This window comes from Cetorhinus maximus, chromosome 1, assembly GCF_964194155.1.
Source record: "Cetorhinus maximus chromosome 1, sCetMax3.hap1.1, whole genome shotgun sequence".
Taxonomy (NCBI): Eukaryota; Metazoa; Chordata; class Chondrichthyes; order Lamniformes; family Cetorhinidae; genus Cetorhinus; species Cetorhinus maximus.
The window spans coordinates 102,064,510-102,088,099 of NC_135879.1; the positions used below are offsets into that span (position 1 = coordinate 102,064,510).

A 23,590-nucleotide genomic window follows, 5' to 3' on the forward strand; every position below is an offset into this window, starting at 1 on the left:
GGAATTTGTTAAAAGTATGATAGTAGTAATTTCCAGCCATGTATATATATATATATATATATATTAACCTATGTAGATTGATAAAATGTTTCATTTAGTTTAATGTAAAGCCTCAAGAACTGGTGGTCTGATTCCTGAATTTAGAGTTGCATTTCAAACATTCCACTTAAAATTATAGGTTATGACAGTTGTTTAAAGTTTCCCTCTGGGATTTTTAAATAACTCAGCTGAACCAACACTAAACATAACACTAACAAATAATTATCTGTCAGGAACACTAGAGAACCAAGGGACTAATGAGAATGAGAAACTGAAAGAAATTAGTATTAGTAAAAATGTAGTACTGGTGAAATTAATGGGACTGAAAGCTGATGAATCCCCTGGACCTGATGATTTGCAACTCAGAGTGTTGAAAGAGGTGACCATGGAGATAGTGGATGTGTTGGTGACCATCTTTCAAAAATTTTATAGACTCTGGAACAGTGTCTGCAGATTAGAAGATAGAAAATGTAAAGCCTCAATATTTAAGAAAGGAGGGACAGAGAAAATGGGGAACTACACTATAAAAGATCCTGTTAGGCCTTGACAAGGTGGGTGTTGAAAGGATGTTTCTTCTTGTGGTTGAATCCAGAACTAGGGGGCACTGTTTTAAAATTAGGAGTTGCCCTTTTAGGACAGAGATGAGGAGAAATTTTTTCTCTCAGAGGGTTGTGTGACTTTGGAATTCTCTGCCTCAGAAGGTGGTAAAGGTGGGGTTCATTTAATATTTTTAAGGCAGAGGTAGACAAATTCTTGTTAGGTAAGGGAATCAAACGTTATCGGGGTTAGTTGGGAATGTGGAAATCGAAACACAAGAAGATCAACCATGATCTTATTGAATGGTGGAGCAGGCTCGAGGGGCCGAATGGTCTACTCCTGTTCCTATTTCTTATGTTCTTATGTACAGACCTGTCATCCTGACATCAGTAGTAGGCAAAATGCTGGAATCTATTATAAAGGATGTGATAACTGGACACTTAGAAAACAATGGTGAGATTGGGCAGTATCAACAAGGATTTATGAAAGGGAAATCATGTTTGACAAACTATCTGGGTGCAACTAGCAGAATAGATAAGGGAGAATCAGTGAATGTGGTGTATTTGGATTTTCAGAAGGCTTTTGATAAGTCGCACACAGGAAGATAGTAAACAAAATTAGAGCACATGGATTGGGGATAATATACTGGCATGGATTAAGGGTTGGTTAGTGGGCAGAAAACAGCGAGGAGGGATAAATGGATCATTCTTAGGTTGGAAGGCTGTGACCAGTGGGGTACCGCAAGGATCAGTGCTAGGGCCCCAGCTATTCACAATCTACATCAATGATTTGGATGTGGGAACCAAATGTAACATTTCCAGGTTTGCTGTTAACACCAAACTTGGTGGGGTTGTGAGTTGTGAGGAGGATGCGAAGCGGCTACAAGGAGATTTAACCAGACTAAGTGAGTGGCCAAGAACATGGCAGATGGAATATAACATGGCTAGATTTGAAATTATCCAATTTGGTAGGAAAAACAGAATTGCAGATAATTTCTCAAACGGTCAGAGATTAGGATGTGTTGATTTCCGAAGAGTGCCCTTGTTCATAAGTCACTGAAAGCTAACATACAAGTGCAGAAAGCAGTTAGGAAGGCAAATGGTTTTTTGGATTTTATTGCAAGAGGATTTGAGCACAGGAGTAAAGAATTCTTGCTGTAGTTGTATATAGCCTTGGTGAGACCACATCTGGAGTACTGTGTACAGTTTTGATCTCCTTACCTAACGAAGGATATACTTGCCATAGTGGGAGTGCAACAAAGGTTCACCAGACAAATCCCTGGAGCAGCAAGACTGTCTTCTGAGGAGAGATTGAGGAGACTGAGCCTGTATTTTCTAGAGTTTAGAAGCATGAGAGGTGATCTCATTGAAGCATACAAAATTCTTACAGGGCTCAACTGGGTAGATACAGGAAGGATGTTTCCCTAGGCTGGGGGTGGGGGGTGGGGGGGTCTAGAACCAGGGGACATAGTCGCCAAATAAAACATAGCTCATTTAGGACTGAGATGAGGAGGAATTTCTTCACTCAGGGGCTGGTGAATCTTTGGAATTCCCAGGGGGCTGTGGAAGCTCAGTCATTGAGTATGTTCAATACAGAGAGGGATAGATTTCAAGATATTAAAAATGCCAAGGGATATGGGGATAGTGCAGGAAAATGACATTGAAGTTAGAAGGTCAGCCATGATATAGTTGAATGGTGGAGCACACCATAGACTCTGAATGGCCCACTCCCGTTCCTATATCCTTTCATCCAACATTTAAAGGGTATTTACACCAGTCGTTACTAAACTTACCTTTTTGTGGCGGGTTTAATGGGGAATTAATGTGTACATACAGCAACAAATGCAGGCGGGGTGAGAGTGACTGCCTTTGACATCAAGGCAGCATTTCACCAAATGTGCCATCAAATGGCCCCAGCAAAATTGAAGTTAATGAAAATCACGTGAAAACTTCCACTGATTGGAGCCATACATAGCACACAGGAAGATGGTTGTGCTTGTTGGAGGTCAATCATTTCAGCCACAGGACATCAAGGCAGAAGTTCCTCAGGGTAGTGTCTTCAGCCCAACCATCTTTGGCTGCTTCATCAATGACCTTCCCTCCATCATAAGGTCAGAAGTGGGGATGTTCGCTTATGGTTGCACAGTGTACCATTCACAATTCCACAGATACCAAGCAGTCCATGTCCAAGTGCAGCAAGATCTGGACAACATTCAGGCTTGGCCTGATAAGTGAAAAATAACATTCGTGCCACACAAGTGCCAGGCAATGACCATCTCCAATAAGAGAGATACTAACCATCTCCCCTTGACTTTCTATGGCATTAACATGGTTGAATCCCCCACTATCAATATTCTGGGGGTTACTATTGACCAGAAGCTTAAAAGGACCAGCCATATAAATACTGTGGCTACAAGACCAGGTCAGGGGCTGGAAATTCTGCAGTGACTAACTCACATCCTGACTCCCCAAAGCATGTCCACCATCTATAAGGCACAAGTCCGGAAGGTGATGGAGTACTCTCCACTTGGCTGGTTGAGTGCAGCTCCAACAACAATCAAGGAGCTCAACACCATCCAGATCAAAGCAGTCCTCTTGATCAGCACCCCATTAACCACCTTAGCATTGAGTCCCTCTACCACCGACGCACAGTGGCAGCAGTGTGTATCATCCACAAGATGCACTGCAGCAACTCACCAAGGCTCCTTCAACAATACCTTTTAAACCCACGACAACTGCCGCCTAGAAGGACAAGGGCAGAAGATGCATGGGAACACCATAGCTTGGAATTTCCGCTCCAAACCATTCACCATCCTGGCTTAGAGCTATATCACTGCTTCTTCACTCTCACTGGATCAAAATCCCAGAACTTGCTTCCTAACAGCACTGTTGTTGTACCTACACCACATGGACTGCAGCGGTTCAAGAAGGTAGCTCGCCCCCGTCATCTCAAGGGAAATTAGGGATAAACAACAAATGCTGGACCAGCCAACAATGTTCACATCCTATGAAACAAAAAAAAAAATTCAGGAAAATCTTGGGAAGAATGAGGCCAAGATATTGTTTTCACAAAAATAACGTTGGAATGGAGCAAATCAGCCAACAACTTATGGCAATTCACAATTCATGGGGTGTCTCTTCCTTGCCAAGAGCTACTGGCTGATATATGCTTTAATAGTGGTATGTGTCATTCAGACACTTACTATTTCAGAAAGTTCACGCTATTTTAAAAATTCTGACAGGATTTCCACTCATGCTTGTGATTAAGTGACACATGCTGGATTGTGCAGGATGGCTTGAGTGTAATTTTGAGTTTGGCTGTGATGTTCCCTACATTATATCAAGGAGCCCTGGCAAAACTGGAATCAATGGGAATCAGGGAGAAAACTCCCCACTGGTTGGAGTCATACCTAGCACAAAGGAGGTTGGTTGTGGTTCCTGGAGGTCAATCATCTCAGTCCCAGGATATCACTATAGGAGTTCCTAGGCCCAACCATCTTCAGCTGCTTCATCAATGATCTTCCTTCCATCATAAGGCCAGAAGTGGGGTTGTTTGCTGATGATTGCACAATGTTCAGCACCATTCACAACTCCTCAGACACTGAAACAGTGCATGTCCATATGCAGCAAGACCAGAGCAAAATATTGCGGATGCTGGAAATCTGAAACAAAAATTGGAAATGCTGGAAAAACTCTTCAGTGAAGACTCTCCTGAAGAAGAGTCATATGGACTCGATACGTTAACTCTCTTTTTCTCTCCACAGATGCTATTAGACCTGCTGAATTTTTCCAGCATTTTTTGTTTTTGTTGCAGCAAGACCAGGCTTGGGCTGATAAGTGGCAAGTAACATTTGTGCCACATAACTGCCAGGCAATGACCATCTTCAACAAGAGAGAATCCAACCATCTCCTCTTGCCATTCAATGGCATTACCACCACTGAATCTTTGAATATCAACATTCCGGGAGTTACCATTTGCCAGAAACTGAATTGGACTAGTCATAGAAATACTACAACTACAAGAGCAGGTCTGAGGGTGGGAATCCTGCGACGAGTAACTCACCTCCTGACTCCCCAAAGCCTGTTCACCATATTCAAGGTACAAGTCAGGAATGTGATGGAATACTCCCCACTCGCCTGGATGAATGCGGCTTCAGCAACATTCAAGGAGCTCGACACCATTCAGGATAAAGCAGCCCACTTGATTGGCACCCACCCACCATCTTAAACATTCACTCCCTGCACCACCACTGCACAGTGTCAGTAGTGTGTACCATCTACAAGCTGCACTGCAGCAATTCAGCAAGACTTCTTCAACAGCACCTTCCAAACACATGACCTCTACCACCTGGAAGGGCAAGGGCAGCAGATGCATGGGAACACCACCACCTGCAAGTTATCCTCCAAGCCACACACCATCCTAACAGGAACTGTATCACTGTTCCTTCACTGTCACTGGGTCAAAATCCTGGGACTCCCTTCTTAACAGCACTGTGGGTGCACTTACACCACATGGACAGAAGCAGTTCAAGAAGGCAGCTCACCACCACCTTCTTAAGGGCAGTTAGGGATGGGCAATAAACACTGGCCTAGCCAGCGACGCCCTCATCCTGTGAAAGAATAAATAAATAAAAATGCCTTATGAAAGTCATTTGCTTTGGTGATCAAGAGCTGTTTTATAGCCATTAATATTCCCTCTTATACACTGTTTAAAAGAACTATTAAATGTCTTAGTGCAACAGCTGTTCTCAAGGGTACTTGTGATTTGTGAAAAAGAATCATGCAGTTCACTGAGAAGCTTATTGAAATGACATTTAATTGATACCAATTTGTAGATTAAGCCAGTTTGTTTACAACCTCTGTTACACAAATGATGTAGTGAGCTTGGACATGCTGCATATGCTGTTGATCATTTTTGACAAAACATTTTATTGCAGCATTGCAGCAATTTAGTGGCATGGTCCACTTATAAAGAAGAATACTGTGCCATTTATACCAGGACGTGGAGCTGCGCTACTAATTGTAACTCAATGAGATCTTTATCTTAGTGAGGCTGTCAGGGGGAAAAAGCGCATTACAGATACGATACTTCCCATCAAGGAAGGAGGGAAGGATGACCAAAGGGTGAGTAACCACAGAATACACTTCATGGCAGTGGGAAAATAAGAGCTGCAGAGGCCTGATAGTTGATACTGTCTTGCCTATGGAATACTGGAGGGTGCAGATGGAACCTAAACAACAAGATGGGGGCAGGGGGAGGTGAGAATAATTTCTAATTACACATCAAAACACTTCTTTAAAAGTGCTTTTTTAAGTGCCATTTTCTCTTTGCAAAGGCCCCATATTCTTCTTGCTGCTTAGAAGACAAGGTGGAGAATTTTTCCTATGGCGGGCAGATTGGGCGGGAGCAGGCGGGGGCGGGCGCGGAGCTGATCGCTGCCTGTGATCAGCTGTGTGCCGCCATTTTACGCGGGCAGGCCAATTAAGGCCGTCCAGCATAACATCCAGCTGCTCTCAGTGCTACCTGTGCGGGCGGGGGGAGGAGGGAGAGTTGGGGCCTGTGTTCTGTTGTACATGCGCGTGAAAGAGCGCAGCAAAGATTGAATAGATTATAAAACATTTAAATAAATGAGGTAAAGATTTATTTAAACATGACCCTCATGTGACTATGTCACATGAGCTGGGACATGCTTGTGAAGTTTGGAAAATTCGTTTATTTATTTTAAAAAAGCTTCAGGAAACCTCGTCCCGCCCGTGGATGAGGTTTCCTGAAAAATGCGAAGGCTGCTTGGGCTCTTCACCTGCCCGCCAACCTTAAGGTTGGACGGGCAGCATTCTTAACTAGGTTAATTATTTTCTTAATGGACTTAATAGGCTGTTGACATTTTAGCGGGTGCAGAGCTACCTCCGGCATGCGCCCACTGAATGAAATATCGAGATGACACGCGATGACGTCGGGATACACGCCCAACATCATTTTATGCGTCAGCGTGTCGGACCCGCCCCCGCATGCTGACCGGACGATTCAGTCCAAGCAGTTGGCCTTCTCTGAGATCACTGATCACTCACCATATATCAATTTGTTCTCCCCTATCAGCTGCCCTACCCATCACAGGGAGATCCACTTCGTATGCTCAGTACCTGGAAACCCAGCAACAGTCAGGTCACTGACTCAGTTGGACATGGACTGAATTGGATTGAATCAAAGCTCCTTTGACTGTTGATGCTTGGGCCATCATAATCAAACGTCCTCAAATGTTATCATCAAAATATTTAAGCCAACCTACATCATTAAAACACTGATTTATTGGTTCATGCATTGTTGTTTGCAGATTTTGCTGCATGTAAAAGTGCATTGATGGGCCATAGGATATAACCCCCAGACTGAGATTTCCACTCTTTAATTTATGGGTAATAAGTGTTGCTGATCAGGAACTCAACAGCTTTTAGTTCAGTGGACCACCGTGGCTCAGTTGGAAGCCCAAAATCTAGGTTGTACTTCAGTGCAATACTGAGGGAGTGCTGCAATGTTGGAAGTGCCATTTTTCAGTTAAAATGAGGCCCTCTCTCTCTCTCTCTTTCTCAGGTGGACATAAAAAATGCCATGGCACTAATTCAAAGAGATGCGGGAGGTTCTCCCTGTACCTGGGGCTAATATTTATCCCAAATCATGCCAAAGCATCCTAAAAACAGATTTACTAGTCATTACCTCATTGCTGTTTGTAGGAGCTTGCTGTGTGAAAATTAGCTGCTACATCTTCTACTTTACAGCAGTGGCTGCACTTCAAAAAACACTTCCTTGGCTTAAAGTGTGCTTTGGGATTTCCTGAGGTGGCAAAAGGCACTATATAAAAGCGGGTCTTTTTTTAAGGAAGGGCAAAGGCCTGAAGTATTGACTGCTGCCGTTTTTCCTCAGATACAGCCTGACCTGCTGAGTATTTCCAGCTCCATCTGTTTTTATGATCATATTTCTAGCATCTGTTCTATTTTACTGAACACCTATTGCCTGGACAGCTTGCAAAGTCAAATCTGCAGTGCAGGTCATTGTGAATGAGGCGAAAGTTCAGATAGCAGAGCAGTAGATGCTGCTGAGATCACACAAACCAATTAACAGTTAATTGGACTGTCAAAGACTGACACCCGCCATGCTCTCTTGAACCAGTCCACCCTTACAGAGTTTATAGCACCTGTGAGACTGGACAAATCTGCTTACACTGTAGATTACCTGAATAGGTATATATCACTGTCACTTAGCAATGAACATTAACATGCATGACTAGGTCATCAGAATACTGCAATAATGACACAACATTACATTTCAGCATCATTGGACAGATGCATTCCAGAAAAATTACTTTGATCTTACCATATTGATGTTTGTGATTACTACTTGAGTGTGATTTTCTGATATCTGATGGTGATAGGAAAGGCTCCATGGCACCAATGTAAATCTGCAAAATGTGTGTAGAGGAATATCGCGATGTGGGGAATGGAGTCAATTCCCAATTCACCGCAATCTAATAGATAACCTAGTGGTTTGCCAAATTTTATCCACCCACCAGTCACAATTCCTATACAACAATTGGGTACAATGTTCATGTTAACCAGAAAAAGGGAGAATTCAAGATTTCCAAATTTCCAATTAACAATGTAAATTGGGTCTTGGGCAAATATTAATATTTTCATTTTAAACTGGATTGGCAGATTTTCCACAATTTAAATTTTCCACATTTTCTCATCCTTTTACCTGTTTGCACCTTTCATGGCCTCAGCTAGTCACATATTCTTCATTTCTTTAACATCTTTTAACATTTAGCATTTATAAATTCCAAATTAGGCCCCAATGGACTATTTTGTTCAATTCTGGGCACCAAACTGTAGAAAAAATGCCAAACTCTTAGAGACAATGCATAGGAAAATTAGTAGAATGGCACCAGGAATGAAAAACTTCAGTTATAGGAGAGACAAGAGAAGCTGGCTTGTTCTCCTTAGAGCAAAGAAGGTTAAGGGGAAATTTAATGGAGATATTCAAAGTTATGATGGTTTTCAATAGAATAAATAAGAAGAAACTGTTTCCAGTAACAGAAGAGTTGATAACCAAGGATACAAATTGAATATAATTGGACAAAAGACCAGAGGCGAGATAAGGAAAATTATTTTTACGTAACAAATTATGACCTGGAATGCATTGCCTGAAAGGGTGATGGAAGCAGAAAGCAGATTCAGTAATAACTTTTAAAAAGGAATTGGATGAATGCTTGAAAGTGAAATATTTGAAAGGCGGTAGGGAGTGGGCAGGGGACCGGGACTGCTTCAAACAGCTGGCACAGGCACGAAGAGTAAAATTGCCTCCTTCTCTGCTCTATCATTCTTTGATTATTCCTAATGTCTGGCCCACACTTACATCATTTAAAAATATCCCTGTTTCTCTTTTAAGCTGATTACAGGTTATTCAAAAGATACTTCCACTCTTATGCTTGGAGTACTTTTTTTATTCTCTCCCTTAATTCACCTTTTTACTGATTCTATAAAGCTACCTGCTCATTTATCATTTTTCAGTGCTTTTGTCTGGTCTCTTCACAGATGCTACCTGACCTGCTATTTGTAGCCAGCATTTGTAGTTCACCTTTTTTTCCCAAATTGAGTTTATTTTCTGCAGACTCTGAGGTTAACACCAAATTAATGCTTTGCTGTTATCAAACTAGCACACGATGCTCACTGAATACCGATTCTTCACTGCTGTCTCCAAAGAATTCATTCTTTTGAAAAGCACTGGATGTGTTTGTTCATAATGATTTTGGAGAGGTCACATACCTGTTGCATGGGCTGTGAAATCTGTATGTAGTTGTGGCCTGGATCTAGTAAAATATAAAATAGATGCAATTAGGACATAAACTAAAATAAACTACAGTTACTTAATGTCAATTAGTTTTATTAAAACCCGGCAAAAACACTGATCTTGTGAGAAACAAGGGGGTAGAAACCCATTTTGGTTTGTGGTGCAAAATATGTAATGTTGACTCTACAATGGAAATGATTTCCAGGCACTGGAGGTCAATCCGATATCACCTGTTTTGCATCACTGCCCGAGACAACTTTCCATGTTTTTAGTTTTTTTCCCTAGGTATACTCCAAACTAAAAGAAGTAATTTCTAAAATAGAAAAGTAATAACAATAGGAGTTGGTTTATACCTGTTTGAGAACAGGATTAGAGGAAATAGAAATAAATTTTGACTGGCGTGATAAAATAATCCATGGGGCATGATGGTTGCTGATGCCTGTTGGGAAAGAAAGTTGTCTGTGGATGGTTATACTCCAAGGAATGAATAGTAAAAAATGTGAGAGTGGATGATTATTTTGCAGTTTGATTACCTTTGGGATCAGGGAGCATTTATGCAAGACTTTCTGTTAAGAGACAAAATGGATAGGACAGGGTCATGAAACAAATAGTTCATGTCCCAAATCTCTTCTTCATTTCATGGTTTCTTATGCGTTTATGGTAAAATGCTGAAAAACTAATTGTGAAGGATTTGGGGTGATGACGTGAGCTGTGGGTCTGAAATGGCAGAGCTGGTAGATGTGGAACTAGTGCATGGAAACAATATATTTATAATGCTTGTTTCTGATGGCTGAGAGTGACGGAATGATTGCACTTCATTTTCTGTTGCTGCAATTAACAATAATCTTGTGCTCCATGGTTCAAAAAGATTTGGGATCTGTAAACTGAGCTGCTTTGGGCACTGGTTTGGTTTAATTTAATAGAGCACAAATCTCTGATGTTTACAGCTACACTACCTGTTCAAAACGACAATTTGCCCACCTGTGGTGAAGGGAAACTTGACTCACCTCCTTGTTAATGATAATTGCAGGCTTGTCATGTTAGTTTTTACATTCAATAGTATGAAGCTCAAACTGTGTTCAGTGGATTTTGTTCTGATCCAATTGTCCCACATTTACAGTCCTACAGGCCTATTAGTTCTCACGCTCTGCTTTATATTACCTTGCCCAGTGGAATCCGTACCTCAAATTAAGTTGACTTGGCTCCCTTTAGTCTGGGGTCTCTGAGGAAATGGTTTCACTTTGTTGCTTGGCCAGCTTGTAAAATGTTGTTCTGATGAAGTAATTTGCTGGTTGTGTCCTCATATGTTTTAGATTGCATGTACCAAATTTGATTTTGAGATTAATAGCAAGTCAAAGTAATATTTTAAATTTAGAGTGTTTGAAAACTGAGTTGGCATGGAGCATTGCAGCTTGACAACATCGAGCAATCACCTGGACAATACATGATAGTCTGCAAGGTTTCCAGCCAGTTCTGTGCATGACTGGGGCACTGCAATAATCTGTCTGTCATATTAAAATGGCCATAGCTTTTTCCCCTGGTGGGAGGGTGATTCTACGATCATGATGTGATTTCCCCACCACCAAGGATGAAGAAAGCAGATAATACTCACTATCCACCCACTCTGTAGGTGCAATAATTCTAAAGAGAACGCAGCATTTTATGAAAGGCTTGCTGCAGGAAATGTACTTTGGTGTGAAATATATATCAATGTACTTATTACAGTGGTTGGAAACATGCCACGTGAACTACAGAAAAAGTCCAATAAACTATAATGAGTTCAAAATGAGTGGGATTTATAACAATAGTAGTGAGAACATTTTTTTGGGCATAGTAGCCTTGAGCTTCTCATTACCATCCTTCACTTGGGCTGGAGAGTAATCTTTATCTTAGGGCCGGTAATCGCCATAAATCCCTGCCTGAAACAATGAGTTATAAAATGAAATGCATTTTAGCAAACAAAGTAATTTCTGACTTGCATGACTGTGATGTTCCTCTCAGCCCAAGTATTCCTTAACTGAAAAGCTGGGTGATTCGTTGATTTGTGCAGCGATTCATGGATATTATCAGCCAGAAAGAATAATAAAATTATATCATTGCAGATTAATAAAGAACAATACAGTGTGATAAATCAAACTGGGTGATTAATCTTTTACAATACAGGTAGAAAATATTTGGGTGCCAGAATCTGTTGGCTATTGATTTATTTGCAATGGATGCAATTCAATTTGCAAAATAAACAACATTACCTACAAACTCAACATTTTTAAAATTCAGCTGTCAATCTTTTCCACACACCTCTAAGTAAGTGTGGCGTTTTTGTTTATGTTGAATTTCTAGAGATGGAAATGTAATGAATGAGCCATAGAGAAACAATGGAACAGATAATTTGATGATGGTTTTACTTTCAGTGGAGCAGGGACAAGGGTCTAATTGAATAGCTCTTTCACACTGGGCCGGATATGGCCTCCTCCTGTGCTGTATATTTCTATAATCCTGATGTTTATGGGTAGGTGGGGTAGAATGTGGGGGCATGGAAATAATGGGAAGGTGGAAATCCTGCTGAATTTAATATGAAGACCCAATTAGCATTTTTTTTAACCTAATTTTGTACTGAGCAAGATTGAAAACAGGCTGGCTGCTGAGTGGGGAAATGGTGGAAAGCTGCATCTGAGGATCATTGGGGACAGGCTGGCAATCGGAGAAGATTGTGGGTTATTGGGATGGTGTGGGAGGATGGGTTTTGGAGCGCAGCAGCAAAGAAGAAGGGAAGAAGAGATCGCAGAAGGGTTGGCTGATCTCAGAGAGAGAGAGAGAGAATGCTGCAGAAGGTTAAAAATCCCCCTATGATCCTATAAATTGAACTCATTGATATCTGATCTACTTCAAAATATTATCCTTGTATATAATGGGACACATTTCATTTCTAGTGTGTATCGACACCAACATTGATCCAGATAATCATGGTTTGTTCGTGGTTTGTTATTTCAAAGCAAAAGCTAGTTTACATATGTTATGAATGAGATGTAAAATGTTTTATTTTACTTTTATTTGCTGGTGGAAACCTCATCCCACCCATGGATGAGGCTTTCTAAAAAGTGCAAAGGCCGCTTGGCCTGTTTGCCTGCCCACTAACCGTAAGGTTGGACGGGCAGCGAAAAATTTAAATTAATTAATACTTTAATGTCCTTAATAGGCCTTTATAATTGTCGGTGGGCGAGCTGCCTTTTACCGCGGCCGCCTGCTGACCGAACTATCGCATGACTGCACGTTGACGTCGGGACACTTGCCTGACGTCATTGTGCGTCATTTCACACTCGAGTGGGTCGGGCACACGCCCACCCACTGAGGTGAAAATTCTGCCCCCAAACAATTACAATAGAAAAAGTATAGAAACTGAATTCAAAAACCAGAATTCAATCATCTTTAAGAGAACAACCAAAATATGTTTTCCCAGTATTGCTAGCTCGTTGACATGATGCAGTGTGTGGGTGAACTGAGTAAGTATGCTTCCTACTTTTGTCTACTAGTTTGCTTCCCATTTTCAGATATGCTGCCAGCTAGCAGCAATGTGAAAGAGAGCCAAATGTGTAAATCTCTCCCTGTCAGTACACAGCCTCTCCAGCAAGCCTTCAGCAGCACCTCCTCATGGTGACACATGGAAACATGAAAACAGAGTCTTCGTGGTCCCAGGCTAAAGCTTCAGAGACGCTGGGAGGAAGTTTGATACCCAGACATGTAGTATGGAGGCCCATTGACATGTGGATATGCCCTGGCATTCATGAGCCAAACTCCCAGCTATGGGCCAATAGTTCAACTGCCTTGTGGATACCTCTGGAGAGTTGAAGGCTAAGGGATTAAACCCTGACAAAAAAATCTGGAGTGGAGCCTAAAGCGGAGTGATGTCCAAATTTGTCATCTTTCTGGCAACTCCTGCAACCAAACATTGTGTTTTACATTCCTTTGGGCTCAAACGAGGAGGTCGAGAGGGGGACGCTGATGTTTGGGCAGCCCAAGATCTCCATATATTTTGTCCAGGCTTGTACCCTGGAGAGGACACGCCAGTGTTGTTGTCGAACTTTCATACAACATGGGAAACTGCAGTTACAAGTGATAAGCCCAACTCGATTGACGTAGAAAGCAGGTGCTTTGGTCTCCAACGGTAGAGGGACCAACATGTCTCACTGGTCAGCCATTGCCCACTTCATGTCTGGCAGCCCCTGACTAGTAAGGTGCTGACCCGCCATGCGTCCATCTGTTTCAGTGCTTGGAGCTTAGAGTCTCTGCTCAACAAGTGGACAGAACCCATCGCACCAGATAAACAAACAAAACAAAATAGAAAGAATGAGGATGAAAACTCTTTGATTGGAAAGCTGGAATGTCAGGACCATTTGCATAGGATTAACAGATGACAGCTGGTCAATAACACGTGCAAGACAGCTATGATCAACATGGAACTTGATAGGCTGAACATTGATATAACTTCCCTACAACAGATCAGGCTTGCTGAGAGTGGATCACTGAATGAAAAACATTACACATTCATCTGACAGACAAGAGTACAGAGGAAACATATGAGCAAGATGTAGACTACACTGTAAGGAATTCACTGCCCTTGGTGACAGAATGCCCCACAAATGGTTCAGAATGTGTTCTCTCCATCTGCCACTCAACTCAAAAAGGGCTAGTTAACCTCATGAGTATCTATGCCCCAATGCTGTGCTCTACTAATGAGGCAAAAGATTAGTTCTATGGGGAGCTTGCCACTACAAGCAGCAGAATCCCTAAATCAGAATATCTTCACCTACTGTGAGATTTCAACACAAGAGTGGGTGTGGACCATGAGGCATGCCCTCCTGCCTTGGACATCATGGGCTGGGAAAGATAAATGGAGCGGACAGAGACTACTTGATCTTTGCTGCTCTCAAGAGCTTTGTGTAACCAACACCTTCTTTCAGAGTAAACCATGTCACAAGGTGTCCCAGGGACATCCAAGATTAGGACATTGACATCAGTTGAATCTGATTATCACCAGATGTTACTCTCTGAACAGCTTTCTCAACACACACAGCCACCACAGCGCTGACTGTGATACAGGTCACTCCCTGCTGTGTACCGGATTAGCTTGCCATGCTTGAAGCTCTTTAATTCAAAGCAGAAATGCTGTCCTCATATCAATGCCAGCCGTACTGCCTACCCAGATGAAAACCAACAGGTCCTAAACTCGATGGAACAGATGTTCTCCAGCATTCCCATACGGAGTGCAGAAGCAAAATGGAACATATTTTGGGACACCATCTACAAAATAGCACTCTCAACATGTGGGAAGCAAGAGCAGAAAATTTCCGACTGATTCAATGCTAACATTACTGTGATGGAATCTGCCCTTGGAGCCAGCAGCTCACTCATTAATTACAAGAGAGACCTGAGCAAGAAGACTCTGAATGCACTAAGAGGTGCTTAAAGTAAAATCAAACAGACAGTTCGGCAGGGTGCTAATGACTACTGTTTCAACTTTGCCAGAATATCCATATGTCCTTTGACACAAGGAATGCTAGGGGCTTGTATGAAGAGATCAAAAAGGCAACAGGACCACAAGAAAATAAAATGGCTCCATTGAAAACAAAGGCAAGGGAGGTCATCACCATCTGGAATAAACACTTATGGGTGGAACATTACTTTGAGTTGTACTTCAGGGAGAACACTATTAGTGAGGAAGTCTGCCTGTCATGGCAGAGCTGGATATCAAACCGGCAGTGGAAAAGCAAAGCATAGCTATTTACTCGCTTGCCATGGGCAAAGCTCCAGGTGGTGATGCTATGATGCTTTATGGCCTGAACTCATCGAGCAGGGGAAACCAGCAGTCCTGCAGCATCTGCACAAAGAGAGGGGGCTGTTGATTGTATAAGTTAATGCCAAGTTTATATAGGTGGGGGGGGGGGGGGGGGGGGGGGGGGGGGTGGGTGGGGGGGGGGGCACTCATTGGATAATTACTTAAGCTTAATGACACTTGAGGTTGGTTGCAGAGTTCGGAGCTATACATTTGTAATGTTTGATGTGAATAAATCTAAAACTAAGTAAAGATTGATTCCTGGTCTCCTCTTTCTCCAGCTGGCTGTTAGAGGTTTAACAGGTGCAGTGCCCCAGGGCAGGTTTGATGCAAAAATTGCTACCTTGTACAAAGAACAAGGGCAACTGGAATGATAGCAAAAACGATTGAAGCATCTCCTTGCTGATTATTGTGGGAACAGTAATTGCCCGCGTTGCCCTTGTCAGACTGCAGATCCTGGCTGAATGCTTCAGAACCCCAGTGGTTTCAGAACTGGGAAGGCCTACAATTGACATGATTTTCTCAGTCCAGCAGCTGTAAGAGAAATGCTATGAACAAAGGAAACTACTATATACCACCTTCATCAATCTCACTGAGGCATTTGACTATGTGAGTAGAGGTGGTTTATTTAAGCTGCTGGAGAAAATTGGTTGCCCACAGAAGCTGCTCAACATGATCTCCTCTTTTCATGTAAACATTATGGGTAAGGTCAGCTACAAAGGGGAAACATATTGGAACCTTTTTTGAGATCCACAGTAAGGTCAAACAGGATTGTGCTCTGGCACCGAGACTCTTTGGTCATTATCCTTCTCTTTGCTGCTGTCATTTGCCTCAGGTCATCTACAGAGGGTGTCTACTTACATACCGGATCTGACAGAAAACTGTTCAGCTTTGCTCACCTCAGAGCCAAGACAAAGATGCGCCAAAGCCTCATCAGAGAATCGCTGTAAGCTGATGATGTCACTCTAACTTTCCATACTGAAGAACACCTTCAACAGCACATGGACAGACTCTCACATGCCTGTAAAGAGTTTGGTTTGACCCTCGGCATTAGGAAGACAAAACAGGATGTTGCCGTACCACCAGCTATCAGTATTGACAATGTGACATTGGAGGTTGTTGATAACTTCACATAGCTAGGTTCTATAATCACCAGCAATCTGTCACTTGATGCTGAAAACAACAAATGCATCACAGAAGGTGCAGCTGTTCTGTCCAAGCTGAGTAAGAGAGTGTGGAATAACAGCAACCTGACTGAGAACGCCAAACTGCAAGTCTACCAAACTGCATCCTCAGTGGACTCCTCTACAGTGGTGAGACCGGGACGACAAATACTAGGCAAGAGAAAAACATGAACAGTTCCACCTTTGCTGTCTCAGGCCTATCCTTGGCATCTCTTAGTAGGACAATGTCACCAACTTAGAGGTCCTGGATCATGCTAATTCCATCAGCATATACTTATTGCTAAGCCAAAAATGTCTGTATTGGCTTGGCCGTGTTCATTGGATCGTTAACAGCCACGTACCCAAAGACCTTCTGTACGATGAATGGACCACTGGGTCACAAACCCCAGGGCGCCCCATACCTCCGCCATAAGGGCACTTGCAAGCGAGTTATGAAAATGGCAGACATGGACACTGACAACTGGGAGACAGAAGCTGACATCTTGTGACCTCTGGAGGCTGACTGTCTGGAAGGGCATTGGGAGAGGCAAGCAGAAATGAGAAGCTCAGCTGGCCGAAAAGAGAGCCTAGAGAAAACAGAGGCCAGTGAATCCTCCGCCTTCTCAACCAACTGTCTTCCTCTGCAGCAAATGCGGCAGGCACTACCATGCCTGAGTGTGGCTCCCGAACTACACTAGGCAATGTTTAATACAGGGTTGACCATAATGATACAAACCATTGTCTCACGAGATGGAAGGCTGTCAATGATAACTTTAAGTTGACTTTAGAGGAATTATACACATTCCTAGTGTTACAATATTGAGGTTTATAGGATTGTTCTGTTTTAATGTACGTTTAATTTTAGGTAAAAACGGGGTGAACGAAAGGGGTCATATGACCTGTTCTGCAGTATACCTGACGGTAAGCTTGGGTGGTTTGACTGTTAGAGATCAAAAGAAGGCTCTAATTATTTTACTGAGAAGAAGGTGCAAGATATCTACATTTGGAGACAATGGCAACAGTCTCTGTATTTACCACGAGTAGACTCTGAGTCTCCCAAAGTCCAGAAAGGTGCTGTAGGATTTGGTTGTCAATAGTTGTGCTATAAATTATCCATTTACTTCTAAGATGAAAGGAAGTTGGCATCAAAGATAGCTAATCAGAATTTTTACCAAGATGCAAAGTTAATGTGTTTCATGTTGTCATGGGGGAGAGGGTAAAGGAAGCTATTTTTGAGATCAGGTTACAGGCTTCTCTACAAATCAAAGAATATCACAAACAGCCAGCAAAGGTTCTGTATGGTCAGCAGAGAGAAAAGGCTGCTTGACTTTGTGAGTTACCACAGCTGGATGTGGGAGGGAGATGGTCTCTAGTCAAAGAGATATATATGGCAGCTTCTATTGATTCCAGGAGATTTGTTCTGGCATGGCCAGGGGGAAGAAGAAGACATTGGCTTTTACTGCTAGTTGTGGATTTAAGAAAATCTTTAAAAACAGAGGGAAGTGCCTGAAGATGGCCACTCAAAGTTATTACTTGGTGAAAGTGGGACATGGGAACCCATTAGAAGTTGGCAGCAACTGTGAACTGTTTGCTAAAAGGACTGTAATTCCATGGAGAGTGCAATGGGTGATAAGTATGAAAAGTAGTTTAAAGTATAAGTTGCCTACAGAAAATGTGTTTAGTCAAAGTGCTTTTAGTCAGTTGTTACAGTATAAGTTTTAAAATGTGACATCCTAATATGTCATCCTTTCAGATATTAACTGGGAGTTCAAATCCTTTTTAAAAATTATCAGTCTCTACGGAGATCATAACACAAGTAAACACCAGAAGGTTGAGTCACAAAGTAATTGCTACTTTATTTAGGAAGAATGCAGTCAATTAGGTCAGGAAATCATAGGGTGGGGTAATTGGTGAGGAACCATTATAAGGATTGCTTGCATAATTACCTGAGCTGGGATTTTCTGCTCCTTTTTGCGGCAGACTCTATAGTAGGCTGGAGCAGAAAATATCGGGGGATTTCAAAAATTGGTTTCATGTCATCGTAAAAACAGTCAGTTTGCGATCATCTGCTCCTTCCGTCAATGGTGGGCCCGTTTCTCAATGCTGCATGTTGGGAAGCTAGTTTCAATACATTAGAACCTCATTATAAGCCCTGCTCTTTGGAATCATCCCCCACACTGTATCATGATCTCAGGTCAGCATGATTGCATGCCAAAGTGTTTCACAACGTTACATAGGGGATGTGCATCTGGTGAGCTGCACTTCACTTGGGACTTCAAGGTTTGTTCACCTACCTTGCTTTAGGCAGCACTCGTGGTCATCAGCACCAGGTATCACAGGCAGCACCACATCAGTTTTAGGGGGGCTCATGGGCAGGTCTCTACCTACCAGAACAGCTGTAAGATGGGGGTGGCTTTTCAAAGGCTGCAGGGCAAGGGCTAGGGCTTGCTTGGGGAAGGGGGAGAAGTGGCCTCATACAAGGGAAGAGGCTGCAGGGTGAATGCTGTACTGGGGAAGTGGGGTAACCCAGGGTGTGTGTAGGGGAACATGTTGATCTGTGCAAGTGGCCTCAAGATGGTGAGGGTTGAGGAGGCAGTCTCCAGAGGAGATGAGGCCAGATGGAGATGTGAGGGTTTGTGTGAGAGAGTGAGTGATGATGTCCCTTGGGATGGCAGTGAGTGAGATGCCAGTGAATGTGTGATGGCCTTCTGAGTGTGAGAGTTTAGAGTGATGAGATGGTTGCATTATCCTGGTGGCATGGATGAGATCATTCACCCCCTTTCTACACTCGATGTCCAACCTCTTCTGTGCAGCATAGGCACTGATCACCACTGCCACCGCCTCCCAAGCCAGAGTGGTGAGATTGCTGGACCTCCTGTGGTCAGAGCAGGAGTAGAGGACAACACAGCGGGATTTTCCCAAAAGGCATTCCAGTGACGGGATGCTGAACTCTTCTTAGCTTTCGGGGCCATGTCTTCACTGGAGCAGTCCTAGGCTGCAAGCATTGAGAACTGTGTGCACAGCTGCAGTTTAGGTATGGCACCCGCAGTGAGGAAATGCTGAGGTAATGGTGTGGTGGGCAATTCAGAGGCTGCCCACCAGCAATATGGCCTGTTTCCTGTGGCTGTATAATTAAGTGAGAAGTGAACAGTATGGTGCAAAAGCCCACCATTGCGGCTGGTGGGATAAACATCTTTTTTCCTGACCGCTACCACATTTAGTGCAATTCAGGGAAAATTCTGCCTCCAGTTTCATTGTCACAGTCTTCCCTGGAGCTACTAGTGAGCACTGTTGGAAAACTATTGTGATATAACTTATCACAGGAAAGGCTCATGGTGGATATGTTTCTGTGGTTCCAGATTAGGCCATTAGATATGTAGGTCATAAAATTTGATTCTCCCTTTTTGAATGGTAAACTTTGAAAGTGGTCCCCAACATTCTAGCTACGTCATTATAAATTGAAGTCATAAGACAGGTAGCAGGTGAATTTCACTTACTATTTCTAGTTGCTAAATTTATGTCATTGGAATTTTTCTTTATTCATTCACGGGATGTGGGCGTCGATGGCTGGGTCAGCATTTATTGCCCATCCCTAGTTGCCCTTGAGAAGGTGGTGGTGAGCTGCCTTCTTGAACTGCTGCAGTCCATGTGGTGTAGGTACATCCACAGTGCTGTTAGGAAGGGAGTTCCAGGATTTTAACCCAGTGACAGTAAAGGAACGGTGATATATTTGCAAGTCAGGATGGTGAGTGACTTGGAGGGGAACTTCCAGGTGGTGGTGTTCCCATCTATCCGCTGCCCTTGTCTTAGATAGTAGTGGTTGTGGGTTTGGAAGGTGCTGTCTAAGGAGCCTAGGTGAATTCCTGCAGTGCAGTCCTTGTAGATAGTACACACTGCTGCTACTGTGCATCGGTGGTGGAGGCAATGAATGTTTGTGGATGTGGCACCAATCCAGTGAGCTGCTTTGTCCTGGGCGGTGTCAAGCTTCTTGAGTGTTGTTGGAGCTGCACTCATCCATGCAATTGGAGAGTGTTCCTTCACACTCTTGACTTGTGCCTTGTAGATAGTGGACATGCTTTGGGGAGTCAGAAGGTGAGTTACTCATCACAGGATTCCTAGCCTCTGACCTGCTCTTGTAGCCATAGTATTTATATGGCTAGTCCAGTTCAGTTTCTGCTCAATGGTAACCCCCAGGATGTTGATAGTGAAGGATTCAGTGATGGTAATGCCATTGAACATCAGCAGGTGATAATTGGGTTCTACTATTTTGGAGATGGTCATTGCCTGACACTTGTGAGGTGCGAATGTTACTTGCCACTTGTCAGCCCAAGCCTGGATATTGTCCAGGTTTTGCTGCATTTGGACATGGATTGCTTCAGTATCTGAGGAGTCATGAATGGTGCTGAACATTGTGCAGTCATCAGCAAACATCCCCACTTCTGACCTTATGATGGAAGGAAGGTCATTGATGAAGCAGCTGAAGATGGTTGGGCCTAGGACACTACCCTGAGGAACACCTGCAGTGATGTCCTGGAGCTGAGGTGACTGACCTCCAGCAACCACAACCATCCTAATTTTTGCTAGGTATGACTCCAACCAGCCGAGAGTTTTCCCCCTGATCCCCATTGACTCCAATTTTGCTAGGGCTCCTTGATGCCACACTCGGTCAAATGTGGCCTTGATGTCAAGGGCAGTCACTCTCACCTCACCTCAGGAGTTCAGCTTTTTTTTTCATGTTTGAACCAAGGCTGTAATGAGGTCAGGAGCTGAGTGGCCCTGGTGGAACCCAGACTGGACGTCAGTGAGCAGGTTATTGTGAAGCAAGTGCCGCTTGATAGCACTATTGATGACCCCTTCCATTACTTTACTGATGATGGGGAACAGACCGATGGGGCGGTAATTGGCTGGGTTGGATTTGTCCTGCTTTTTGTATACAGGACACATCTGGGCAATTTTCCACATAGCTGGGTAGATGCCAGTGTTGTAGCTGAACTGGAACAGCTTGGCTAGGGACGCGGCAAGTTCTGGAGCAAATTCTTCAGTACTATTGCTGGAATATTGTCAGGGCCCACAGTCTCTGCAGTATTGAGTGCTTTCAGCCATTTCTTTATATCACGTGGAGTGAATTGAATTGGCTGAAGACAGGCATCTGTGATGCTGGGAACTTCTGGAGGAGGCCGTGATGGATCATCCACTTGGCACTTCTGGCTGAAGATTGTGGCAAATGCTTCAGCCTTATCTTTTGCACTGCTGTGCTGGGCTCCTCCATCATTGAGGATGGGGATATTTGTGGAGCCTCATCCTCTAGTAAGTTGTTTAATTGTCCACCGCCATTCACGACTGGATGTGGCAGGACTGCAGAGCTTAGATCCGATCCGCTGGTTGTGGGATTGCTTAGCCCTGTCTATCACTTGTTGCTTATGCTGTTTGGCACCCAAGTAGTCCTGTTTGTAGCTTCACCAGGTTGACACTTCATTTTTAGGTGTGCCTGGTGCTGCTCCTGTCATGCCCTTCTGCACTCTTCACAGAATCAGGGTTGATCCCCTGGCTTGATGGTAACGGTAGAGTAGGGGATATGCCGGACCATGAGGTTACAGGTTGTGTTTGAGTACAATTCTGCTGCTGCTGATGGCCCACAGTGCCTCATGGACGCCCAGTCTTGAGTTGCTGGATCTGTTCAAAATCTATCACATTTAGCACGGTGGTAGGGTCATACAACATGATGGAGGGGAAGGCTAGCTCCATACTTTTGAATTATACGTACTGTTTGAACCAGTTCTATTGGCACAGTATTTTAAGTTCTGTGTTGTGGGAAGTTTTATTGAGTAACTAAGAAACTTGATGAGATGAAAATCACAATCACATTCTTTATACTTGCATTTCTGCTTTTGCTACACACAGCAAACAGGAATGATCTTCATTTTGTGAATAAGTATCATGTTAAATCTCAGATCTACTGAGTGGCTTTTTGGATTGGTTACAAACTGACGTTCAAAAACTGGGATCACAACCACAGTCAGTTCAACACGAAAATACAGCAAAATCACACAGTCAAAAAGGGAATGAAGGAATAATGTAAATTCAAAATAAAGTCCAGCACTGGAAATATTACAATATACAAGATCACAAGGTCAGAAGATATACTATGGATGAGTAAGGCCATTTGGTACATCTATGTTTATCCATCAAGGAAGACTCTGAAGATCTCCAATCACAGCATTCAATTGTGTCTTCAATGAATCCATTGTTGCCTCTATTATACTAACGGGGAGTAGGGAGAAAGCAGGTGATTTCTTGAGTGCCATCAGAGCACTGTATTTTGAATGACCTCATGCTGCCACTCCCTCTCCCCCCACCCACCAAGCCCCAGCCCATGCACATTTTCTATGAGAATGATTTGAGTCCCCTGTCTGGGGACCTGTCCCTCTCTGACTGGGTGTCTATTCCATACATTGGTGATTGCATTAAGAAGAACTTCCTGATATTACTAATGTGTGTTTTTTTTTACTAGTTTGAACCTCTTGTCCTTTTTATCCTATTCTTGTGGATTAGTTTGAAAGAATGAATGGAACTTTTTCATAATGTTTACTATCACCTCCATAAAATCACCTTATTTGTCTCATTTCAAGGTTAAATTTCTCCTCTTGCTTATTGTAATGCAGCCCTCAGTTGATAATTTTTCTTTTTATGTACAATTGATTCTGTTAAAATTCATTTGCCATTGTTCTACCCAATTAGTTTGTAAATTCCAAATTCTCTCCTCAGAATCAACTGACTTTGCTAGTTTATTGCCATCTGTGCACATGACTAGATTGTACTAAGTTTCTGAAGTTAAAGAATTTATGTAAATCAAAAGTGTTAAGAGACCCAACTTCAATCTCCCAATATGGCACTTTGCTAACCCTGACATGATGCAAACATGTAATCATTGATTTCCAATTTGCAGCCAATTTCTTATCCATTCCTATTTCTTATTCTGAATCCTCCATAATGCAGTTTTACATGAAAGATTACTGATTAAGGGCTTCCAGGAAGTCTGTGTACACCATGTTGCAAATGATGAAGGAAACATTTTTATTCACACTGCTCTGGGAAAAGCTTTAGGGTACCAGTTACTCAAAGACCTCCTCTAGAAAGAGATGTCAATAGTACCATCCATTTCTGTGGAATTTATTCCAATTGA

At 42.9% G+C, this 23,590-nt stretch overlaps 1 protein-coding gene across 1 annotated transcript in view; it reads right to left on the reverse strand.

The window, feature by feature from the left end:
- clnk (cytokine dependent hematopoietic cell linker) overlaps positions 1 to 23,590 on the reverse strand; it is a 143,215-nt gene that overhangs the window by 96,003 nt on the left and 23,622 nt on the right. The window contains exon 3 of the mRNA XM_078551258.1: positions 9,390 to 9,433. Within this exon, the coding sequence (XP_078407384.1) occupies positions 9,390 to 9,433 (44 nt within the window). The remainder of the gene's footprint in view (positions 1 to 9,389; positions 9,434 to 23,590) is intronic.